We start from the raw sequence: 22,448 nt of genomic DNA on the forward strand, positions 1-22,448 counted from the left end.
AAGGGTTGTCTCTTCAAAGATTTACTCAATTTATCCCTTGTTCGAATGGCTGCGACAAGGCCAGATGTAATCCACGGTTTTAATTTTTTTGATTTGGCAGATTGATTGGGTAAATGTTTTCTTGATTTCTCAATGCATTGTTTAAGGTTTTGACAGAACATCTGAGCACACACATTGATATCATTACTGGCAAAGAAAGGCTCCCAGTCCACCCTCGCCAGGTTATCGTTAAGTAGGAATTTGTCAATATAATATCTATTGCTTTTACTAGACTGCACATTCGATTGTTTTGGAGAAGCGATTGTTATGGCAATACTGTAGTGATCACTTACACAAGTATGAAGAACGGCAGAATTGATAGCCGACATCTCACAAACACATCTCGTGAAATCTCACAAACGCATGGTCCAGGCAAGCACCTCCAGCCTCCGTCTCTCTAGTGGGCTTATCAATACATTGTACCAGGCCAGCTCCTGACAGACTGTTCAGATACCGATCGGTAATGACATTATTTTTCAATAGGTCGATATTTATGTCACCCATTAGAATGCATTTCCTATCATTTGGGATGTTTCTGTAATAATTTTCTACTTCAGTAATAAAATTATCAATGTTACTGTCAAATGTTCTGTACAATCCTAATAAATTGAATACTTCCCCGCGATAATTGAAATCAAGGCTCAAGCCATAAACATCTCCGAGAGTTACCTCAGTTGCCATTACTGATAACTGCTTATTAACATAAATAAGAACACCATCATTCTGGTTGCGATAGTTGTTAGTTCTGTATAGATCAAAGTCTGTCAGTACCGTCGCACTTTGACAACCAACACTCTGAAGAAATTATAATATCTAATCTGGGAAAAACTGAGTTTAAATAGACCAAATAATCTTGGAAATTCTTATTATAACTCCTTATGTTACAATGTAAAAGTTTTAGGCTGTCAAGACAGGCACTATTGAAAAATGTGGAATATTCGGAAAAACTGTCTAGGATCGCGCAACCCCCAACCGAAAAGGAAAAGCCATCGTCATCCTCATCATCATTCAAACTATTCATTGTTGTTAGTAACGTTGATTCCAAGAACCATGGCTTATTGGCCGAACTCGACCTACCGGCTACTTTATGTGTATGAATCTCATAGCAGTTTTATATTTTAAACCTCGCTGAATGCTATAAATAAACACTGGGTTCAGTTATTTGATTGGAACAATAGAATAACAATGCCAATTTAAAGAATTAAAAAAGTTAAAGTTAAAATTGAATTATTGCTACTCAACTAAACATACGGATTCAACTGTCATAGAGCAATAATTATAAATTAACACATCATTATTAGCATCTACTAATTCCTCGAAACAATGGCTCCATACAGTTTTTTCATTAGATATGCCATTCAAGACACAGAGAGCTATAATTCCATTCACTATTAATATTCAATCAAATAAGTCTGAAATTAATAATACGTAGCTTGTAATATAGTCTATTACTAGACTAGCTCTGCTAAGATCGTTCTTCGAATCTTTTATTGATATGACCCTCAGTGTTACTCCAAGCCTGATTAAATAATATAATCCTCCACTCCTCCACTCCTGGCAAGATAGCTCAATTGAGCAGTTCTAAATTGCCATTTCATGATTTAATGCCTCGTATACTTCAATTTTCATGACGTTGCAAGTGCTGGCGCAAAAACCAGTATGAAATTGCAATTTAAATTAAGCAGTACTGTTGCATAATCACGTTGCTTTCTTACTTTCCTCATTTTTTCAGATCAAACCAGTCCCTGGCCTCTTTTTAAGGGGCATATGCATTTGTAAAACGATTCTATAAAGAATTTTCCCAAGTGGAATCTAGTTAAGCGATAATACTTTACATTCAGCTTTGCAAAACTCTAATTATGTACTCTTAAGATTATTAACTGAAGAATTTCATCAAAAAAAGAGTATCATCTCATTTTTTATGTAAGAAGCAAGAAGCGATTGAACTCTACGGTGACTTGAATTTACTTTTCAATAATGTAACGGTACAATCTTGAGAAGATAATACTGGACAAAATAAAATAGTAAGCAAGTGGAGATTGAAACCACAGTCCGTTTCAGATAAGTTGCCTGCTGAGTGTTCCAGAAACATATTTTTTCTCAGAAACCTTCAAAAATGTTTTCTCGGAAATTTTACTGTATTTTCAATTACAGAGTCATTCAACATTTTACTTCAGAATATTAAATAATTTACAAGATTTGATTACTGAGAATGCCAATTCATCCCTCAAATAATCAAATAATATATCATACTCCGTGCTCCTTGTTATTAATTTAATGAAATTTATCGGCCGTTTTACTTATAGTGCAACTATTTCAACTGTTAATCATTGGGGAGATGAGATTGCAATTTATGAAAAAAATCCAAAAGACGGATTACAAAGAAAGCCAAAGAAAAGTTGATTTTTGCAGAGTGCAATTTTTGTTTGTTTTGCACCAAGTACTGTAAAGAACTTTTGTACAGGTGATACCAAAGTCCAATTTTTGTGTTGCATTCTATAATATGAGCACAAAAGCAGATGCTACTATCACTCAGAAAACAATAATTACTTAAAATTCAAATGTCACTTGAAAAATGAAAGTCAATGAAAATATCACTTGGAAAATGAAAGTCACTTACCAACAGAAGGAAAGCAAAAAATTCCTTCGTCACTACCATCTGGGCAGTCAGGTTTACCATCGCAGAAATTACCCAATAACTGACAATCGGTTGAATTCGGACATCGGGCTCTATTCGGGAGACATGAACTTGGTAGGTGGCCTGTAATCAATTGAATATATTATATTCACCAGCCATCCTCATTCAATTCAATTCATCATCGAGACCTCAGCCGATTTTAAAATTTTCACCCCCCCCCCACATTGAAACTGCTATAACAATGAAAGGAAAACCTTAAATAGTGAAATAATACATCAAATTGAAGATAATTTAATGCTCTACAACCCTACGAAGCATTCATTTATGACGAATTGTCGGAGACGTGTTAACCCTAGAAGAGCTAAAAATTGGATAAAAACCTGCTATTTTAACGATTTCAGGCGCGAATATCTCGAAGAATGTTGGAAATATTTCAAAACTTCACTGAACAAAAATATTATGAAATTTACCAAGCTTTTATCTTTGAATAATATTTAGTAATGTCGGTTGAACGCATTGTTCCCAAAATATAAGCATGTAAGCAGAAATTAAAAAATGCAACTTCTAAAACACTCTCTATCTAGCATGGGATGGGTATGGGGGGGACTTTTAATATGTTCTCCTCTCAATGGGATGGTTATGGGGGGGGACTTTTAATATGTTCTCCTCTCAACTAGTCCCAACAAAGCTGCAGCAATACGCAACTCTAAAGCTGCTACAACAGTCATATGAAAATGCGTAAAAGTGTGAGAATACATCAAATTGAAGAGAATTCAATGCTCGATAAGCATGGATTTTCTCTATCGATTTTTGAAAAGTTGTAAGAGCAAAAATATAAAAAAAAATGGAGGCGAACGGTTTCTATACAAGAGCGGATATCTCGAGAATTATAGAAGACATAGACAATGTTGTTCAGATTAATATTGTAGGAAATTATATATGCTTCAATTTGTATAGAATAGTTTTGTTCGTAAGAAGGATAGTTTTCGAGTTATATGCGAGAAACCAACAAAAGGTACTTTTAAACCACCCCTACCCCCTTATCACAAGGGTTAGGAGTGGGAACTTTTGATATGTTTAACTTCTTACTACCCTAAACAGAACTACGGGCTCAAAAATTGTCTTCCAAAATTTTCCCTCTATTTCAGTATTCATTGCCTGGACTATTTTATTTCCAGCTTTTCTTACACATTTCATTCTCATTTATTACTATTATTATATTTTCAAATTTTATTCGAAAAATTCATGTTATATTTACTTATGGTGTTGTACCCATAATTTTATTTATAGGAAGGTTAAGGAGAGGGCCGGATGCATCCCAACTTTCGCACTCCAGGTTAAAATAAAAGCAGCCTATCTATATATCTATAAATCATCTATACATCTATATACATTCTATATCACCTATCTATCTATATACATTTTATAGCATATATAGAATAACACTTCATAAAACTGTTTAATGGTGTCATTTCAAGTAATTTAATAATTTGATAAGTATAATATATCAAATCAGTAACATATAACGGATAGTTTTGAGACTTGTCCTTTATCAAGTTAGTAATAAAAACACTTTCATCAGAAAAAGACTCAAGATCATAATATGAATAAATGATTCCTAGCCCGCTCTGATCAGTTCAAAAAGACATGTTTCATATAAACACGAAAATATTGTGGTCATAGATGATGCTCGAAATTACATTTCATTACCATGTCTAACATTACTCTAACATTGCTTCAATTGGAATCTGACCTATCAAATTTCAATTATTTGGATAATATAAATGTCTATATAAATTGATAAAACCCATATGATAGTTTGTTTTTGTTTCTGTGCTACTTAGGGGGGTTGCCTAAATATATGTGCGATTTAGTTGAAAATAGTAAATTATGCTTATACGCTGACGATATAAGTATGTGCATTGCTGATAAGGACTGGAACACAACAGAAATTAAATGTAACAATTCTATATCATTAACTAAAAAGTACCTAAATCATAGACATCTGCTACTTAATGATAACTAAACAAAGTTCCTCCATTTTACTTGCAGAAATTCAGAGGTAAAACAACTTAATTCCGTAAATAATAAGGAAGAAATCAAATTTTTAGGTCTATATCTTGAAAACACACTTAGTTGGTCCGTTCACATTCAAAAAATATGTAAAAAATTAAGCTCAGGAATTTTCGCGCTGAGACGACTAGCAAAAATTTCGAACTTAGAAACGTTAAAAGCAGTGTACTTTGCAATGATCCACTCCCACATTTCATATGGAGTTGAAATATGTAGGAAGAAGCATCTCAAACTTAAATAAAATACTCCTATTACAAAAAGAAGCAATAAGAATAATTCTAAATCTTGATAGAGAGCAATCATGCAAGCCATTCTTCAGTGAGTTAAAGTTCATGACGGTGCACAGCCTGTACATTTATAGGACAATATTATATATAAAAACTAACCAATCTAGATTCCCACGGCAAGTAGATATACATAATTACAACACAAGAAATAGAAATAATTTTACAATAAAGAAACACAATAAGGAAAAATATAAACAAGTCCAACGTACATGGGAATAAAATTTATTTGCATAAGACATGAACCTGATAGATCAAAATTTAAGGAATTGCTGAGAGCATATTTGATGGATTAAGCATGCTACAGTATAAACGAGTTTACTGTAAAAAAATGAATTTTATACAGTCACTAATTTCTCTTTAGCTTTAAGTTAGTTTTTAGTTTTTGACTTTTTCATGTACATTTTCATGTATGTTTTGGAAAGAAATAAATGATTGATTGATTGATAGTAATATAATTGAATAATTTTATAGCAATATTGATGAACGGTGAGAGAAAATATTACTCACATGTAGTTGGATCCTCATCCGATTTGTCAACAACAAAATTTTCAGCAGTTCCGCAATCGGCTTCTCCATCGCAGATCCAGCCCAAGGGTATGCACTTTTTTGTCAATTCACATTGGAACTGACCAGGAGAACATGCTACGTTTGACACTGAAAATATATCACAAAAAACCTTCAGAAACTGTCAGCATAGTGGCTTGCAAGTCTCAAAGATAACAAATTGAAAAACATTATTCATAAAATTTTAATTTTAAATTTGTAAGGCCACCATTGCACAGTCATATAGTAGGACTACCTAGTGACAAGCTCTTCGATCGATATATTATACTACATATACGGCAATTTATTTATCTAAGTACTATAATAATCAATAAAATTTCGGATCATCATCTGAATAATGATAAAAATCAATTATTTTTTTAATGATTGAATTATTGTAGTGACTTGGTGACACTACATATTTTGACTGGTTTCACACTTTCATAATAAATATATAGTAAGATGAACTTGGGTCGGAGAAAAATCCTGATACAAAGTTTCAACTTGACAGGTTTCAGTGATGAGCCTTTGAAACAATCCTTAATTTATTTGTATTAAACATTTGTCTTCATCTATTTATTTAACCTAGACAACTCCAAACAAAAATAGAAACCCAACCAAACCTCAAATCAAAATTATATCCGCAAATTCATTATTTCAGCTTTGTAATAAACAAATAATTGACTAGAAGACCTTCGATTAGATATGAACGATTAGGCCTAACTCTCGTATCACTACATAGCGACTTAATATTTGAATAAATATGACTGTGTGTAATGGGGCCGTAAGACAACTAGTAAAACTCCAACCTATTTATATACCCCTATCTCTATTTTTATCTCGTATTTTTATCCATTATGACACTACAATGTGATATTCAAGTGGCATTTCTTTTCCCATATTTATTATAGTGATATTCTATTTCCATTTTTACGATGAAATAGTGTTTCTGTGATTATTATAAGCAATATGCATACACTTATTCTTGAGAGAAAATATTCAATTTAAATTTATGGATGGATACGGTAACAGATTCTGCAGCAACGAAATAAGCATAAGGATTCAAATCTTGAACCAAAATGACCGCCAAAGCGATAAGTCAATATAAAGGAAACTATTTTTGTGACCACACAGTTTCTATACTACAGTAACTTCAGTTTGTACTAGTAAGTAATTAGAAGTTGAATATAGAATACAGAGAGCAAACAGCAGGGTGGTGGGTGATATTGACATTGATCTTAAACAGAAACAGAATAGCGGTGTAGACGTGTGTTTATTCTAAACAAAATCTAAAACAAGAATTCACATCCTTCCTCAACCATAAAATGTGAGATCATTGATCCTGCTTACTACTGTTTATGAATGCATTTCAGTGCAGTTTCATTTCTCACGTTTTATGAGGTTGGTGGCCCCACCCCATTATGTGAGAAAATTTTAACAAAGCAAACGACGCTTCATTCAAACTACTCCCTTCACAATTGAAGATTAAAATCTTCATCTCCTCTGAGTATTTCATATAGTCCAACAACAAATAACAAACAACTACAGATAGATAAAATACTGTAAAAATACACAACACTTGCTACTCATTTAGTGTACTGCAACAGCAAACCGTGAATACAAGCAAACAGCTTCAAACTAAAATAACGAGACTGAAACCAGTTGCGTTTATTTAGTTTCATCGTTGAGGTTGCAGTTGCAAACTGTTGAAGGTTTTCGTTTGGAGAAGGTTGCACTTTTGGCAAGAGACATGATGTCTGAATAAAATAATCCATTTCAATATCACTTGTACAAGTAATGTAGGCTACTGTATTTGGTTTACTTGATGTACTTTTGCGCATACGTTAGCAATAAAGTGAATTTATCAATTCATTGAAATATTAGTTATACGAAGTCAAGAAATATATTTGCTTGATTTGTTGCACCTTAGTACATATATGACATGTGGCTATAAAATAGATTATTGCTGGGAATATTATTTCTGGAAAGATTATTGATGTGAAACGTTTTGTTTTGAATTTATACATTTATCATCTACAAGATACCCACCCTTCCTCTATCCTACCAATGATCAGCGAGAATGCTTCCTTTTCAAAATGGGTTAATCAGGCTAATTTATTAAGAAGTTATTTAGGCATGAAATGCCTTCAAAATCTTCGCGTCAAAATTTCCAACAGGCCTGGATTCGAAAGAGAACACAACTGTCTAATTTCGAGCAAGTTTACTTCTTCAGTGAGAGCATTAAGTATTGGACAACTCCTTCTGTTGGTTCCTTTATTGTTTCATTGGTTTCTGTTTTTTTTCTATGACACCCTCCAGTGCATGGATTGGCACTTAGCTTCAGGATCACAGGCCTAGTCACTATCGTTATGTTCCACGGCACATTTTCGACTGTACATTCGAAAACCTGAACGTTAGTGGCAGTCGCTTCCGACGCAGGTGTGCAGTAGTTTGTGTGCTCTTGCAGGTCAGTTGTTTCTCAACACTGCCTGTCAGTCGGAAATGTCCGGTGAATCGTTACGTTAGTGGCTGGCCATAAGTGGAAACCAAGTTACTGTAATATTATCACTCTGCAAGAACTTCTGGTCATTGTCAATGGCATCCAAAGTTTTTGGTTGTTAGAATTGTTATGTAAAATTTGTCTTACAGTAAACATTCTGTCAATCCCTACAATTGCACGAATCGTTAACATTAGGTCAGATAGCGTAAATTACCGTATCGACGATTATCAATATTTTGATACAATTTTGACTTAAAAGGGCTATTCAGGCATGAAACACCTTCAAAATCTTCTCCGCGTCAAATTTTCCAACAGACATGAATTTGAAAGAGAAGAACAACACAACTGTATCATTTCGAGCAAGTTTACTTCTTCAGTGAGAGCATCATTCTGGTTATTATATTAGGGGTTTAGCTCTTATTTAAATGACAATAAAGTGATTTAATAACTCAATAAACGCAAAAAAGGTTGGAGAGAATACAGACCACAGGACTGTTCATCGGAGCCATCGGCACAGTCAAGAGTTCCATCACAAACCAACTTCCTGGGGATGCATTCACGTGTTATCTCACATTCGAACTGACATTTTTTCCCTGCAACAAATGGAATTCAACAATCAGAAATTAAGTAAAAATTGCATAGTATGGTGAGATTCACGTTATTAAGACCTCACCTGATCAACATCGGTTTGCTATCCTTGTTATTCAGTAGACAAAGCAGATCACTCTAACTTTTTCCGAACTGTTGCCAAATCGTTTGTTGATGTTTGAATTAAGAGAAAATATATTTAAGAAATAAAATATAGTTGATATGGAGTTGATCAATAAGAATCAGCAATTAATATTACATCAGATATCAGCTATCTAATATAGAAGGCAGTGGCAAAACAGAGAATTGGCAACTGTGTAGTAATATCATTTCCACTGACTTTATAACGTGGATCTTACTATAGATAATTAGCTAGGAAAAATGGGCGTTTAAGTATACCGCACGAGACTAAATTAAGTAAGGCTAATATAAGTAATGTAAACGATTTCCAGGATGAGTAACATACCATACATTTCGTCATACTAGTGTAAGGCTCAACTCACACTTACGCGACTCAGATCGAGAAGAGACTCGACTCTAGTCGTTTCCAAATGGTGACACTCAGACCAATCGATTCTAGTCTCCGCGACGTCACTCATTTGACTAAAGTCGAGTCTCTTCTCGACCTGAGTCGTGTAAGTGTGAGCTGAGCCTAAAAGCTCTGTTCAGGGTAAATAGGGGATGGGAATAAAAAGGATATAAAGATCTTCTGTGTTAAGGGGGTGGGGTTGAATCAAAGGTACCATTTATTGGTTTCTCGCATATAACTCGAAAACTAAGCGTCTTACAGACATGACTATTCTTTGCCAAATTAAAGCTTAGGAAATTTCCTACAACATAGCTTTTTTCATATCTCTTAGGCCCGGTGCACACTTGCGAGTAGGGGTAAAGTGAGAGTTCTGAAGAAAAGCTGCCCCAAAGCTGGAGAAAAGCTGCCCCAAATCTGCCCCAAAGCTGATTCTTGGTTCTAACCTTGCCCAATCCAATGTAATCTGAACTAACTTAACCTAGCCATACCCCTAATCTCACAATAAATCTCAAATGAAGATCCCCATTCCCACTTTTTTGGAAAAACTAGATCCAGCTTTTTTTATTTCTTGAATAACTAAGAAACCGTTAATTTTACAAAAAAATTACAAGAATAACTTTTTCTAGTAAATCTAATTACGAATCCATTGACACCCCATTTGTCAAGATTGAACAGAAAATAAGGATCTCATGAGAAAAGTAGATCCAATTTCTTTAATAACTAAGAAACCGTTAATTTTACAAAAAATCTACAAGAATAACTTTTTCCAGTAAATCTAATAACAAATCCATCAACACCTCATTTGTCAAGATTGAACAGAAAATAAGGATCTTATGGAAAAAGTAGATCCAATTTCTTGAATAACTTAGAAACCAAGAATATTTTTTTTCAGTAAATCCATTTGTCAAGGGATCCTAACTCAACTTTTTCTGAAACTGAGCAACAAGCACACAGAATCTCTAATGATATTTATAAATAAAAATAAATAAATAAATAAATATTTTTATTGCATAAAAACTGTACATTACAGATATGGCATTTTTATGTTGAGACCCTTTCTTAAGCAACACAAACCTCAGCACTAAACCTCAGAGGGATGACCCTCTTTCTTCAACCAGCTAAGTTTGAACTACTTGAAAACTCACCTCAGGTTGTATTAAACATTTATTATAAAAATAGATCATGAGTGTTGATAAATTTGGTCGATATTTGTATGATAAAGATAATAATAGTGATATTAATGTTGATATCAAAAATTTGATTCAGAATTTTTTCCATTTTTTACAATGCATACCATCAGCTGCAACTTTCATAACAAACATCAATCTCAATAATGAAAAAGAGTGGAAGTATATGACTGATCCAAACTTAATCCAACAATTCTCACTTTCTTCTGGAATCTCTTTTAAAGAATGGTATGAAAAAATGTATTAAATATAGGTCAAAAATCTTAGGTTTTGGTGAGTACACCCAGAAAGAAATTGTAGATGTAGGTGAGTACACCCAGAAAAAAAATGTAGGTTTGGTTACCCAGACCAAGAATATTATTCAACTTTAATGAAATAAATTCATTTGAAAAATCCAAGCTCATATAGATAGTGCAAATTTGACACTATATCATCACAGTCAGTATTTGAATATCTTGTGCTTTGAAAGAAGCTGATAAATCAAATAATAATATAAGATGCTTTGAAATTAAATTTGAAGAAAATGGTTGGAGATCATTCTATGGGAAGACAAGAACAATTCTACAAATTAATGATAAATCAATGGGATGATACTGAGGGTAAAATATTGATACATTTGTAGAGTGTGGGAGATTAATACTTTTGATTTGAATATTGTCTAGTTTTTAACCAAATTTTTCGTTATTTTATAGAAGATTTTTTCAAATTTATAATACTCTTTTTACTGTTCCACTCAGTGGTGTATATTCAAACTCATTATCATAGAGGATTAAACAGTAGGCACTGGTTTTTTCTGAGAAATTATTTGTTGTTTCCAATGTCAACTTTATGTCTATTGCACCAGATTTCAATAGTTCATTTTGCTTACTACAGTCTATAACAACCAATGGTGCATATTCATCAAATGTTTTATACTCAATTGATGTACTGCTGTTATAAGGATAGTATTCATTTTGGAATTCAGAGAACATGTGATACAATAAATGTTTATTACCAACAATATTTTCATAGGGGAATGATTGAGCATTTAAATAGAGATTAACATTGTTCAGATTACAGAAATCAAAATGTGACCTGTTAGCAGTTATAACATTTTTCCTATTCTTTTGAAATCCAAGAATAATGAATCTAGGTTTTAATATGTTTGAAGTTGTCTTAACTGTCCATTGAAGATTGGTAGTTTCAGGTAATTGTGGAAATTCATGCAATTCCCATGACCTGAATGGAATGGTAATTGGTATATCACTATGTGTTAAACTCAGCAGATCAAGACGAACAGTGTCAGAAGCATGTGTGTAGGGTACTTTCCATTGTAGTTTTGTAATATCAATTTTCACCGATTTTGCTGTCTCTGATTCAATACAATTTAAGTCTGATGATGATCTTTATAGTCTTCCATTACACCTAACCACATATCCAAAGGAATACAAAAGCAGAATTTATCTAAACTTTTCCATCCAGTCAACTTCCATCCTGCATTCTCCATAATTTTTTCATTGAGTTTTGATTGACGTAGATAGTTTTTCAGGGTTGTTGTCAATCCTACATTACGTGTGCAATCAACCTCAACCCCTCCCAATTCATATCTGATTTCATCAAATAGGTATGCAACTCCATTATTGATAAGTGAAAAGTCCTTGGTATCAACATCATTCTTATCTTTCACTTTGATTTTGCCTTCAATTATGAGAAAACTTCTACTTGGAAGTGTATAAATATCTTCTTGTTTTAAACTAATTTGAATTTCATCATTGTAATTAAATGTCTATTGAATATATGGTGTGTGAGTGATATACTCATATTTGGTAATACTCTCATCAAGATGTACACTCTGATCAACAAGTAATATATCCGACTTGACTTGTTTCTTATACATTTTTATTATATATTTTTTCTTCTCAATACAACCTGAGGTGAGTTTTCAAGTAGTTCAAACTTAGCTGGTTAAAGACAGAGGGTCATCCCTCTGAGGCTTAGTGCTGAGGTTTGTGTTGCTTAAGAAAGGGTCTCAACAGAAAAATATCAATGGAGATTCTGTGTGCTTTTTGCTCAGTTTCAGAAAAAGTTGAGTTAGGATCCCTTGACAAATGGATTTACTGAAAAAAATTATTCTTGGTTTCTAAGTTATTCAAGAAATTGGTCTACTTTTTCCATAAGATCCTTATTTTCTGTTCAATCTTGACAAATGAGGTGTTGATGGATTTGTTATTAGATTTACTGGAAAAAGTTATTCTTGTAATTTTTTTGTAAAATTAATGGTTTCTCAGTTATTAAAGAAATTGAAAAAAGCTGGATCTAGTTTTCCCATGAGATCCTTATTTTCTGTTCAATCTTGACAAATGGGGTGTCAATGGATTCATAATTAGATTTACTAGAAAAAGTTATTCTTGTAAATTTTTTGTAAAATTAACGGTTTCTTAGTTATTCAAGAAATAAAAAAAAGCTGGATCTAGTTTTTTCCAAAAAAGTGGGAATGGGGATCTTCATTTGAGATTAGGGGTATGGCTAGGTTAAGTTAGTTTAGATTACATTGGATTGGGCAATGTTAGAACCAAGAATCAGCTTTGGGGCAGATTTGGGGGCAGCTTTTCTCCAGCTTTGGGGCAGCTTTTCTCCAGCTTTGGGGCAGCTTTTCTTCAGAACTCTCACTTTACCCCTACTCTTGCGTCTTTTCTAGTCGCGGTTTTACGACCAGAGCGACAACTAGGTCACTGGCGTTATAAAAGTTGTTAGAAGTATATAAGAAGTATAGTAGTATATATATGGACGGATCAGTGCACATTACAGTGTAGCACGCCCGCTCACGCTTTGCGGACGTTCTGCTGACCCATGTCAGCCGCCACTTTCTTTACGTCAAGGCGAGCAAGCCGCATTTCATTCTCCACTTCAAAAACCTAGAATGCATAAAAATGGTGATAGACAAATTGTGATTTCAGATTCGGATTCAGCGCCTCCAAATTAGTCAAGTGGCCTCGCAGCTATCGAAAATAATCATAATTGAAGAAGTTCTGGTTCTATTGGATATTAAGCCATTCTATGTATATAGTTCTCAATATTCTTCAAATGTTTTTTCAAAGTTTCATTTAAAAAACTGTCCTATGCTTTGTAATTGATCTTAATACAATAACATACTTTGTTATTGCATTGAGGTAAAAGTAATTGTACTATGATTACAGTACTTGATCAATAACATCTTGCTCTGAATTAAATTCTAGGAACTATTATTCATAATGTGTATGTGGCTTCAAACAGTTCTGAGTATAAGCTGAGTCTGAGTAGTTTCCCACGATTTTTTTTTCTCATTGTTAGTTGACTTCATTCATACTTTGTATCTGTTTCCTCTGATTATCATTATGAAATATAGGAGGTTTGATCTAATTGAAACAATAGATCTTTTGAAATAATATATATGGCAAACACCAACCTACGAGTACGAATGTCGGCTAGCAGTTGGCTAAATTGATGTTTGCGTTGACATCCAACAATTCTTGGTAATGCATGTTTTATTCAAAATTAGTTTATTCTCAGTTTGTCACAATTGTGAGTTGCTTAGTGCTAAATTACTTTGGTCAATAAACACGATCATTTTAGAGAATAATTCTCTATTGTGTTCTGTTCATCAATAGATAAAAATAACAAGGGAAGCTCTGTGTCCCGATATTTCATTTATAAAGCCATCACGCACCATAGCTTTCTCATAGTGGCATAGTAGTCTTATTGTTTTCTGCGAATAATTTTCAGTGATCTTCTGTAAAAGACTAAATTCTATAAATAATGAGTGCATTCCGTTTTCTGTATTTTCCTTTGTGGTACATAGTATATATGTAAAAGTTACATACAGTATTTACCAATCTTACACTGAAGTTGGATTTTGGAACTAGAGATTGCCATGAGATAACTCATGTCGAATATGAGCATATAACTTATATAAATCAACTTATATTTTTATCTTTTTGTTAAGTGGCATCTCTAGGAAGGCTGTTCAAAAAGTGTAGTACTAGGTAAATTTAACTGATGAGATGGGGAATGGAGTAAAAAAGCATGCTGGCTCACAAACATCGGTCTTCATAGCTCTACTCTCTCTCAATCGATGCACTCTCTCACACATCAGTCTTCTCTTTCTAGAGAAAGAAGTGCATTACTTCAGTAGCACCACTATCACAATTGACACGCGCACTCACTCTCACATCAGTCTTCTCTTCCTAGAAAAGTCCATTATTATTATCATTATTATTATACACTGCATTGTCTACTCATTCTGCGGCTGTTCTAACATGACTGATCTGCTTTTGAGTAGCCTGGCTATAGATGGTATTCTATTGCTTCAACAGTGTTACCAAAGAGCACTTCATTTGACTAATTCTTCTAAATCGACATACAAGTTCATTAATATATGAGTGCACTATCTATATATATAAAAGCGAAATGGCACTCACTCACTGACTGACTTACTCACTTACTCACTCACTCACTCACTTGCAGAACTAAAAATCTACCAGACCAAAAACGTTCAAATTTGGTAGGTATGTTCAGTTGGCCCTTTAGAGGCGCACTAAGAAATCTTTTGGCAATATTTTAACTCTAAGGGTGGTTTTTAAGGGTTTAAAGTTCGTCTTTTAGCATGTATATTCTTCTTATTCTAATATCTTAAAATTATAATTGAAATGTCCATACCATATGTTAATATAGAACTATAATCTAGAGAGAGTACCTCTTCAAAACAGTTCTGTGGGTAGATGACACAAGCTGATAAGTCATGATTTGTAAACTTTTCAGGAGAACAATTTGAAAGTTTGGCATAGCTGCAAAAATTATCTATCATATTTTTTCTTACCCATTTTACACTAATATAATCAGCTGATCATTGACTATTTGAATATAAAATATCAAGGAATAAAACATTTATTTAAATTAACTATTGAGGATTTTTGCTAGTGATGTCAGAGATATCATGTTTTGCCATCTGCCAAATGTTTCAAATCACAATGTAACAGTATAGGAAATATCTTAAAAATCGATTATTTAGAAATTTCAATATATTTTTTAACAATTAATTGATATTATTTACAAGTATTGATCAAGTTAAACAAACTTGAACTGTTTGCAAAGTTGTATGGGTTATGTAGTTCTCAATATAGGTTATTGATTTTCAGATTTTATAATAGCCTACCAGTACATACACTTATCAAATTTTGCCATCTTTTGATAATTGGATTATAATACAAACCGGTAGAAGAGTGTTGAGATAATATGTACTTATCAATATTTGTCAACTTGGGGTTTGGAAGAAAATGCTCTATCAGGCTTGAGCAAGGCCTATATCTCAGCTATTTAAAGAGATACAACCTATTTAGTTACTAGCAGGTAACCCGTGCTTCGCAAGGGTCTTTCTTAAAACTTGACGTAATGAAATCTAGAAGAATTCAAAATAGGCCTATGTACAGTGAGTCAGTCATTCTATCAGGGCTCGAATAATTTTGAAATTTTAATTAAATAAAACTGGAAGAATATGATTTCTTTATGTAAATAACAACACCTTCATTGAGAGACATATTGCATGCGTTTTCATATTGCTGATACAGCATTGATGAAACTGTGGACGTTTATTTAGCATTTGTCTCAAAAATTGTTCTAGCTGAAAAATTAATAATCCATGCCACGTGTAGGCCTAAACATTGCATCAGGAAAACGAAGTTTCAAAACTATGTTTTTCAGGTAGAAGCAATATAGAAACAGATGTACCTTTTTAATTTCGACCATATGATTTGGTGATTTTTTAATGAAATTCAAACATTAATTCTAAAAAATCTAAAAGGAAAATTAAAATTTGGGCTTCCAGGTGCACGAGATTGATATTTTTAGAATCTATGTGCAAAATTTGGAAATCTAAATCATTCCCGTTTTTCAGGTATGCAATCCACAAGTTGACATGTTTTGATGCGAACAAACACAACCCTAATCTCTCTTATTATATAGATACCATCTTATAGATCTAATTTTTCTGAACACAACCATATGCATAACTCAATATGTTCAAAAATGTGACTTATCAACTTGTGTCATCTACCCACAGAGTTGTTCTGGTGAATAAATTAAAAATTTTGTCAGATTGGCATTAAGTTGAGTTGACTTTGTTAGGTTGGCACCAAGTTGAAGATTGAAAAGCATTTATCCAGGACCTCCTAAATACCAATTTATCCAGCACCTCCTAAATACGGGGCGATGTCAGTATACACCACCGTCAAAATCAGACACATCCATCCTAGCACTGAAATTCAGTCTTGTTTTGGCGGGGCGAGTCCGTGACTAATTTCTCTACCTGGAAAACAGTCTCTGGTTGTCGCTATCAGCTTTTGTCGCTTATGTCAGGTAAGCTGGCAGAAAAGCTAGGAAGTAAACTAGTTTGAATTTTGGCACAGACTGTACTTTCTTTGAAATATTCTGTTTATAACTTAGTGTGACTGTAGAAGTGTGTGTGTGACCACCATCAGACAATACTCCTGCATGACATTGTCTCTTATCTCAACCTTATTTAGTTCTATTGCTTACTCTCTCATTCTCTCTCTCTCTCCCCCTCACTCCTGCGCCTTTCTATCACTCTCTCTCTCACTCTCTCGGTTGTGTGCTAATGCTCTCCTTTCTTCAAAACCCCTTAGGGGTTTGTTATTATTTCATACAACAGACATATTAGACATATTATCTTCAACCTATCTTGAATTTGACTTTCCCATGCCTAGATTTGTAAATTTTTTGTGTCAATAATATTCATTACTATCAACTCTTGCTTGTAATATTGTGAATTCCCCCATTCCACTGAGTAGGATTGTATAATATAGCATCGTACTGGAATGTTGATGGTTGAATGAGAGAGAGGGCCGGCCATGCAAAAAACTAAAACTGTAATTCAATTGAATCCTCACTTCTTCACTTTCACACTATAGGCCTATATCCCTCAAAAACACACTCTCTTGTAAAATACTCAATCCCCTACACTGAAATAATTTGACTCCTTCAAGTTATGCGCTCCCAACTTGAAAATACCGCCCGTTGTTCTCTCAATAATATTTGTTGAACGAGCGTTAGCAAGTTCTTACTTTTTACTCAAGTTCAAAGTTGTTCCCAGTCTGTGGGTTTGCTTGCTTGTTAGAATGCACTACAATAACTTTAGAAAGAGTTGATCGATCAGCTTTAAATTTTGAACAAGCACTGTTCGAATCTTTTCACAGGTCAAGTTCGTTGAACAACAGAATATTTTACTCACTTCTTCGTCCTTTTTCAGGATATAAAAGTAACATTGAAAGTACTACATGAGACAAAATAACTTGCTTCTGAGTGTCTGCCTGACTATTATCTTTCAGAAACATACGCGTAATATTAATGATACAAATTGTGATGGCAGTTGCTATGTCGTTGGTATTATTAATTTGACAAAATTTGAATTTTGATTCTGAATCATTTACCCATACGGAGAAACCTATGAAGTTCTATGGATTCACGTAGGCCTACAGCGTAATATTAATAGGAAAACAGCTTGATGTTAATTTTCCAAAGATAATATAACAGTGGGCTCCACTGGGATTCCTATTCAAATTAAAAAAAATGTATAGGTAGCTTCAAAATTTAGGTCTGCCATCTTCGTTCCACTACATTGAATCAAACATTTTCTTTGGTAAGGTTTTAATACAAGATTCAAATAAAGAATTTCAAGAGACGATGAATGGTGGAAATCGCTATCAATATATCAAACCGTTTCAAAGATATTCACATTTTCGTGTTGAAGTTTTTGGATATCTGTGATACAGAAATATTGCTCGCCTAGAACAGGATAGATTATTCATCACATATTCTTATTATTATCGTTCCCTAGCAACCTATGTTAAGCGTTTATATAGTCGCTGCTAAGAGAGATATATGATATGTGATAGATATATACCTGAATAATAGTCAATAGTCAAAATTCTTTATTACATATTCTTCAAGAATAGCAATTGTTGTCAAGAATAAAAAAATAGATATATAATTATATATATTTGAATTGTTTGTATTTACAATTATATATTTTGTTCACTGCCAGTTTGTGTCTCCTGTTTCAAGAAATTCACACAGTTCGTACATGGGCCTTCCTTTGAGAAACTCATCAAGTCTTTTTTTCAATGTAACACAATCCAGCCTCTTTATCTTCTCCGGTAGGTGATTCCACAGTTTTCTGCCCACGTATGAAGGTTTCTCTTCGAAGATTGCAGTCCTGTGCCTTGGGAGTACATAGTTGTCTGCCTGCCGAGTGACGTATTTATGAACATCTGTGCCTCTCTGGAGATTTAGTCGACTAACATGGGTGATGACTTCCATGATATTGTAGATGTTGGTCACCGTCATGATGCCCAGATGATGGAAGGCATCTCGACATGTCTCTTTTTGTTTGAGACTTGCCAGTGTATTAAATACTATATTCGACTAAACAACGAGTGACCCAGAAGTGAACTTGCCAGAGTATTCAATACTATTAAATACTATATTCCACTAAACAACAAGTGACCCAAATGAAGCGATTTAAAATATGAAAAAAGAAAAATGGGAATGCGAAAAATATTATAATATTTGGAACTCCATAACTTATCATCTAATTAACAGACATTTATGGGATTAGTAATTTTCTGGAAAACACTATTAATTGGCAATAATAATTTAGCAATATTGCACTAATAGTTTTAATTTTAGATGACTCTCTCCTGGATTATTGAAATCTGTGCTGGAGATTCCTCAGTGATTGCTGCATCATCTGAGAAAACCCCGTGAAAGTGAGCTCTGTTCGAAATGAACAGAATGCTCAAGTATAGACATTTAGAAGAAAACAACCATTTCATTTAAATCGTTTAAATAATAAAATAAACCATTTCATTTAAATAATTTGTTCATTGAAATCGACCACATCAGTATTTACTCGTGAATTACCGGTAGTGTATTGTTAATGTATTAAGATTTGAGAAGATAATATAAGCATCTTATTGTTTTTTCTCTCAATGATTGTAATGTATGGCTTAATTGCTTTTATATAATTATAAAAATATCAAAGTTTATTACATTCCAGTACAATTATCTTGTTTCACAATCCATTTCTAAGTAGAGCTCATAAGTATCGTAATCTTGTCATACAATTACCATACAATAATCTAAGTTGATTTCATTCAACTTTAGTAGCGCCATTAGACCAAACTGCTAGGGAGGGGGAGGGGCAAAAACCAAGAGGTATTGTGGGGGAGGAATACCCCCAAAGGATAGAGGGACCTGGGTTTTTCCCCATAAACGTTACATTGGAAGATGTTGTTATATGCTTCATTTTTTCCAGTTTTATATAAATGTGGTTGAAGTATCAATACAAACATATACTTATTAAATTCAATAATGAAATATTTATTAGAAATATAGGTCTACAGAGAGGCCCTAAAGTAGGAATACACTGAAACAGTTTTCTTAAAAATCATGGAAAAAGATAAATTTTTCTTTTACAATGACAATTTCATTGGGGATCATATTCTTATTGGAAAATAACTTTTAGTTAGAAAGCTAAAGATACATCAAGCTGTTCCCATAATTCTCAACAGCTCTTTACATAGATTTTTGATAGTCTGATTGTGCCCTTTCTCTTGCTTTCACTGTGACATCTTGCAACTTGTTAATTCTCACATTGAAATTTATTCAATAACTCATTGTGCTCTGATCAATAAGTGTACCCATTCTGTATTCAAACTATACCACAGAGAAAAATATATTCTTTATTACTCTGTACCCATACTTTCAAGGCAATTTTGCTACATTGTTTATACTGTAGAAGGAATTATACTACTGCTGTTAAAAAAAAGTATTAAATCATTACGAGACTCTAAGGATTCGTGTAGATAGACCCGCATTTTCATTATTTATCTGATCCTTGAGGGGGGCTTAGGACCCCCTTTTCACTGTCCCCCTTAGGACTGATCAATTTCAAGGCCTCTGACATGACCTAACGACTGTTTCCAGGCAGCTGGGACTGGCGGTTTAACGTGTCCAACCGAAACACGGGAGTGGTATGAGAAACATAATATTATCTTGCCCGGGCCGGAATTTGTTATACATTTATAATAATAATAATAATAATTCATTGGAATTTTTAATTGGTTATTATTATTATTATTATTATTATATTATTATTATTTTATTCTAGCAGTTGATCCTCGGCTGCGAGTTTTAGGATTGGTGATACCGCCGTTGCGCAAGAGGCGGATGATGTGGAACTTGCAGCAATTTATAGTTATTTGTATATCTAGAGTGAAAAGTGCTGTTTTTTCTCCCTGAGGGAAAAGTTTGAAGGCCGAGGCGAAGCCGATGGCAACAATTTTCCTGAGGGAGAAAAAACATTTTTCACTCGTGATATACACAACATTTTTCCTCCACCTACATTTTCATAAAAACTGCTAATAAAATAATTTTTAAAAACGTATGTGACCAAACAATGTGTTACAACATAATCTAAAAAGTAAACAGAAACAGCTGGCTTGTAATCACAGTTCTCCTCCGACAGCACTATCTGTCGGCTAAAGTTGTAACAACAATGACAGCCAAAACTACAGCTCTGATGAAGTTCCCGTTTCAAATTTGATTAGTTAATAAGTAATATTCGTTGGCTGATATTTTGAATAACATGGAATAAAAGAAAAAAAATATATACATTTTTTTAGTATAGTGATATGAAGTTTGTAATAATAATTTCAGCATACAAACATAAATTTTATATATCGATCAAATGTCTGGTTGAGGTATTGAATTTAGTTGGTTTAATGACTACTCTATATGCTTCCTCATCTGAGCTTAGACCTTCTGACCTATTCCAAATGTACGTTTTTAAAATAGAGATGCTTCCCATGTTATTCAAATGGAGTCACTTTTACTCCCTAGAGAGTTTTTCTGTTTTTTAGTACCGAGAGCGAAAAAGTGACACTTTAGTACCATGTTTCAGGGAGTAAAGTGAGTACTTTTGACAGTAGGTGGAGGAAAAAATAATATATTCTAAGTTATTTCTTTTGTTGTCCAAGTTGTTTTAGGTAGTTTATAATCTCTCAATTATTTTTCATTCCATATATATTATAATGAATTACTTTGAAAATGAATTGGTTGTTTACTACATTATACATTATTTCAAATATACAAGATCGTATGAAAATAGTCTCATGAGGGTAAATGCAACGTTGCCAAATAAGATTTGATCAACTTCGTCCGCAGCTGATTATTATTAAGAATTAATATTGATATTTTCATAATACAGTACACCTGAAGAATTGGCAAAGTTTATGGTAAGGGGTAAGGAGGTACCGGTACTCAGCTCTTCCAACCAACATCGGATTAGTTTTGTGTAGTCTACTATAACAGACGTTCCCATATGGATGTTACTATAGACTATAGGCTCTAACGATTTTGATTAAGTTTGAAATATAGTATATAGTTTCAAATATAGTGAGTTTGTGATACGAAAATCATCATTTGAATTAGGACTCATGTTTAGGATAACTCACTGAGGGAACTTAAAAATGATTAGGTAATAATATTCATCAACCGAGTAGCAGCTGACTGAGAGAGTTTTCCGTCGTCAGTTGAAAACAGTTGATCAAGAGAGTTTTTCATCGTCAGTTGAAAACAGCTGATTGAGAGAGTTTGCCATTGTCAGTTGAAAACGAGACAGATGTGTTGAGTCACCAAGTTTGTTGACGTCATTTTTTGAAGTTATTGCATGATTCGAGAAAATAGGTGCAGAGAGCAGCCGAGTGACAGCAACGCAACGCAAATTTGAATTTGAAACATAATGATTACGGTAATATTAATCAGGTAAATGCTAACTCAGTAGTCAGTTTTAATATACCTGGGTAATTGAATTATAACAATTTCATTTACTTCTAAATTTCCATCTCTATGCCTTTGTACTTTCAACTCTGTTTCTTTAATATTGTTATCTTCATAGAAGTGAAGTAGATAGATAAGGGTGGGTGTCTTCCATAAGTGAAATGAAATGTCTATTTCCGACTTCTGTAGTTGA

General features: G+C 33.4%; 1 protein-coding gene across 2 annotated transcripts in view; it reads right to left on the reverse strand.

Moving 5' to 3' along the window:
• LOC111049300 (low-density lipoprotein receptor-related protein 1) overlaps positions 1–22,448 on the reverse strand; it is a 189,847-nt gene that overhangs the window by 122,958 nt on the left and 44,441 nt on the right. For both annotated transcript variants that reach the window (XM_039441555.1, XM_039441554.1), the window contains exons 2-4: positions 8,566–8,673; positions 5,545–5,691; positions 2,660–2,800 (exon numbers count right to left, since the gene is read on the reverse strand). In XM_039441555.1, the coding sequence (XP_039297489.1) occupies positions 2,660–2,800; positions 5,545–5,691; positions 8,566–8,673 (396 nt within the window). The remainder of the gene's footprint in view (positions 1–2,659; positions 2,801–5,544; positions 5,692–8,565; positions 8,674–22,448) is intronic.

The sequence above is a fragment of the Nilaparvata lugens genome, chromosome X, assembly GCF_014356525.2.
Source record: "Nilaparvata lugens isolate BPH chromosome X, ASM1435652v1, whole genome shotgun sequence".
NCBI classification, from domain to species: domain Eukaryota; kingdom Metazoa; phylum Arthropoda; class Insecta; order Hemiptera; family Delphacidae; genus Nilaparvata; species Nilaparvata lugens.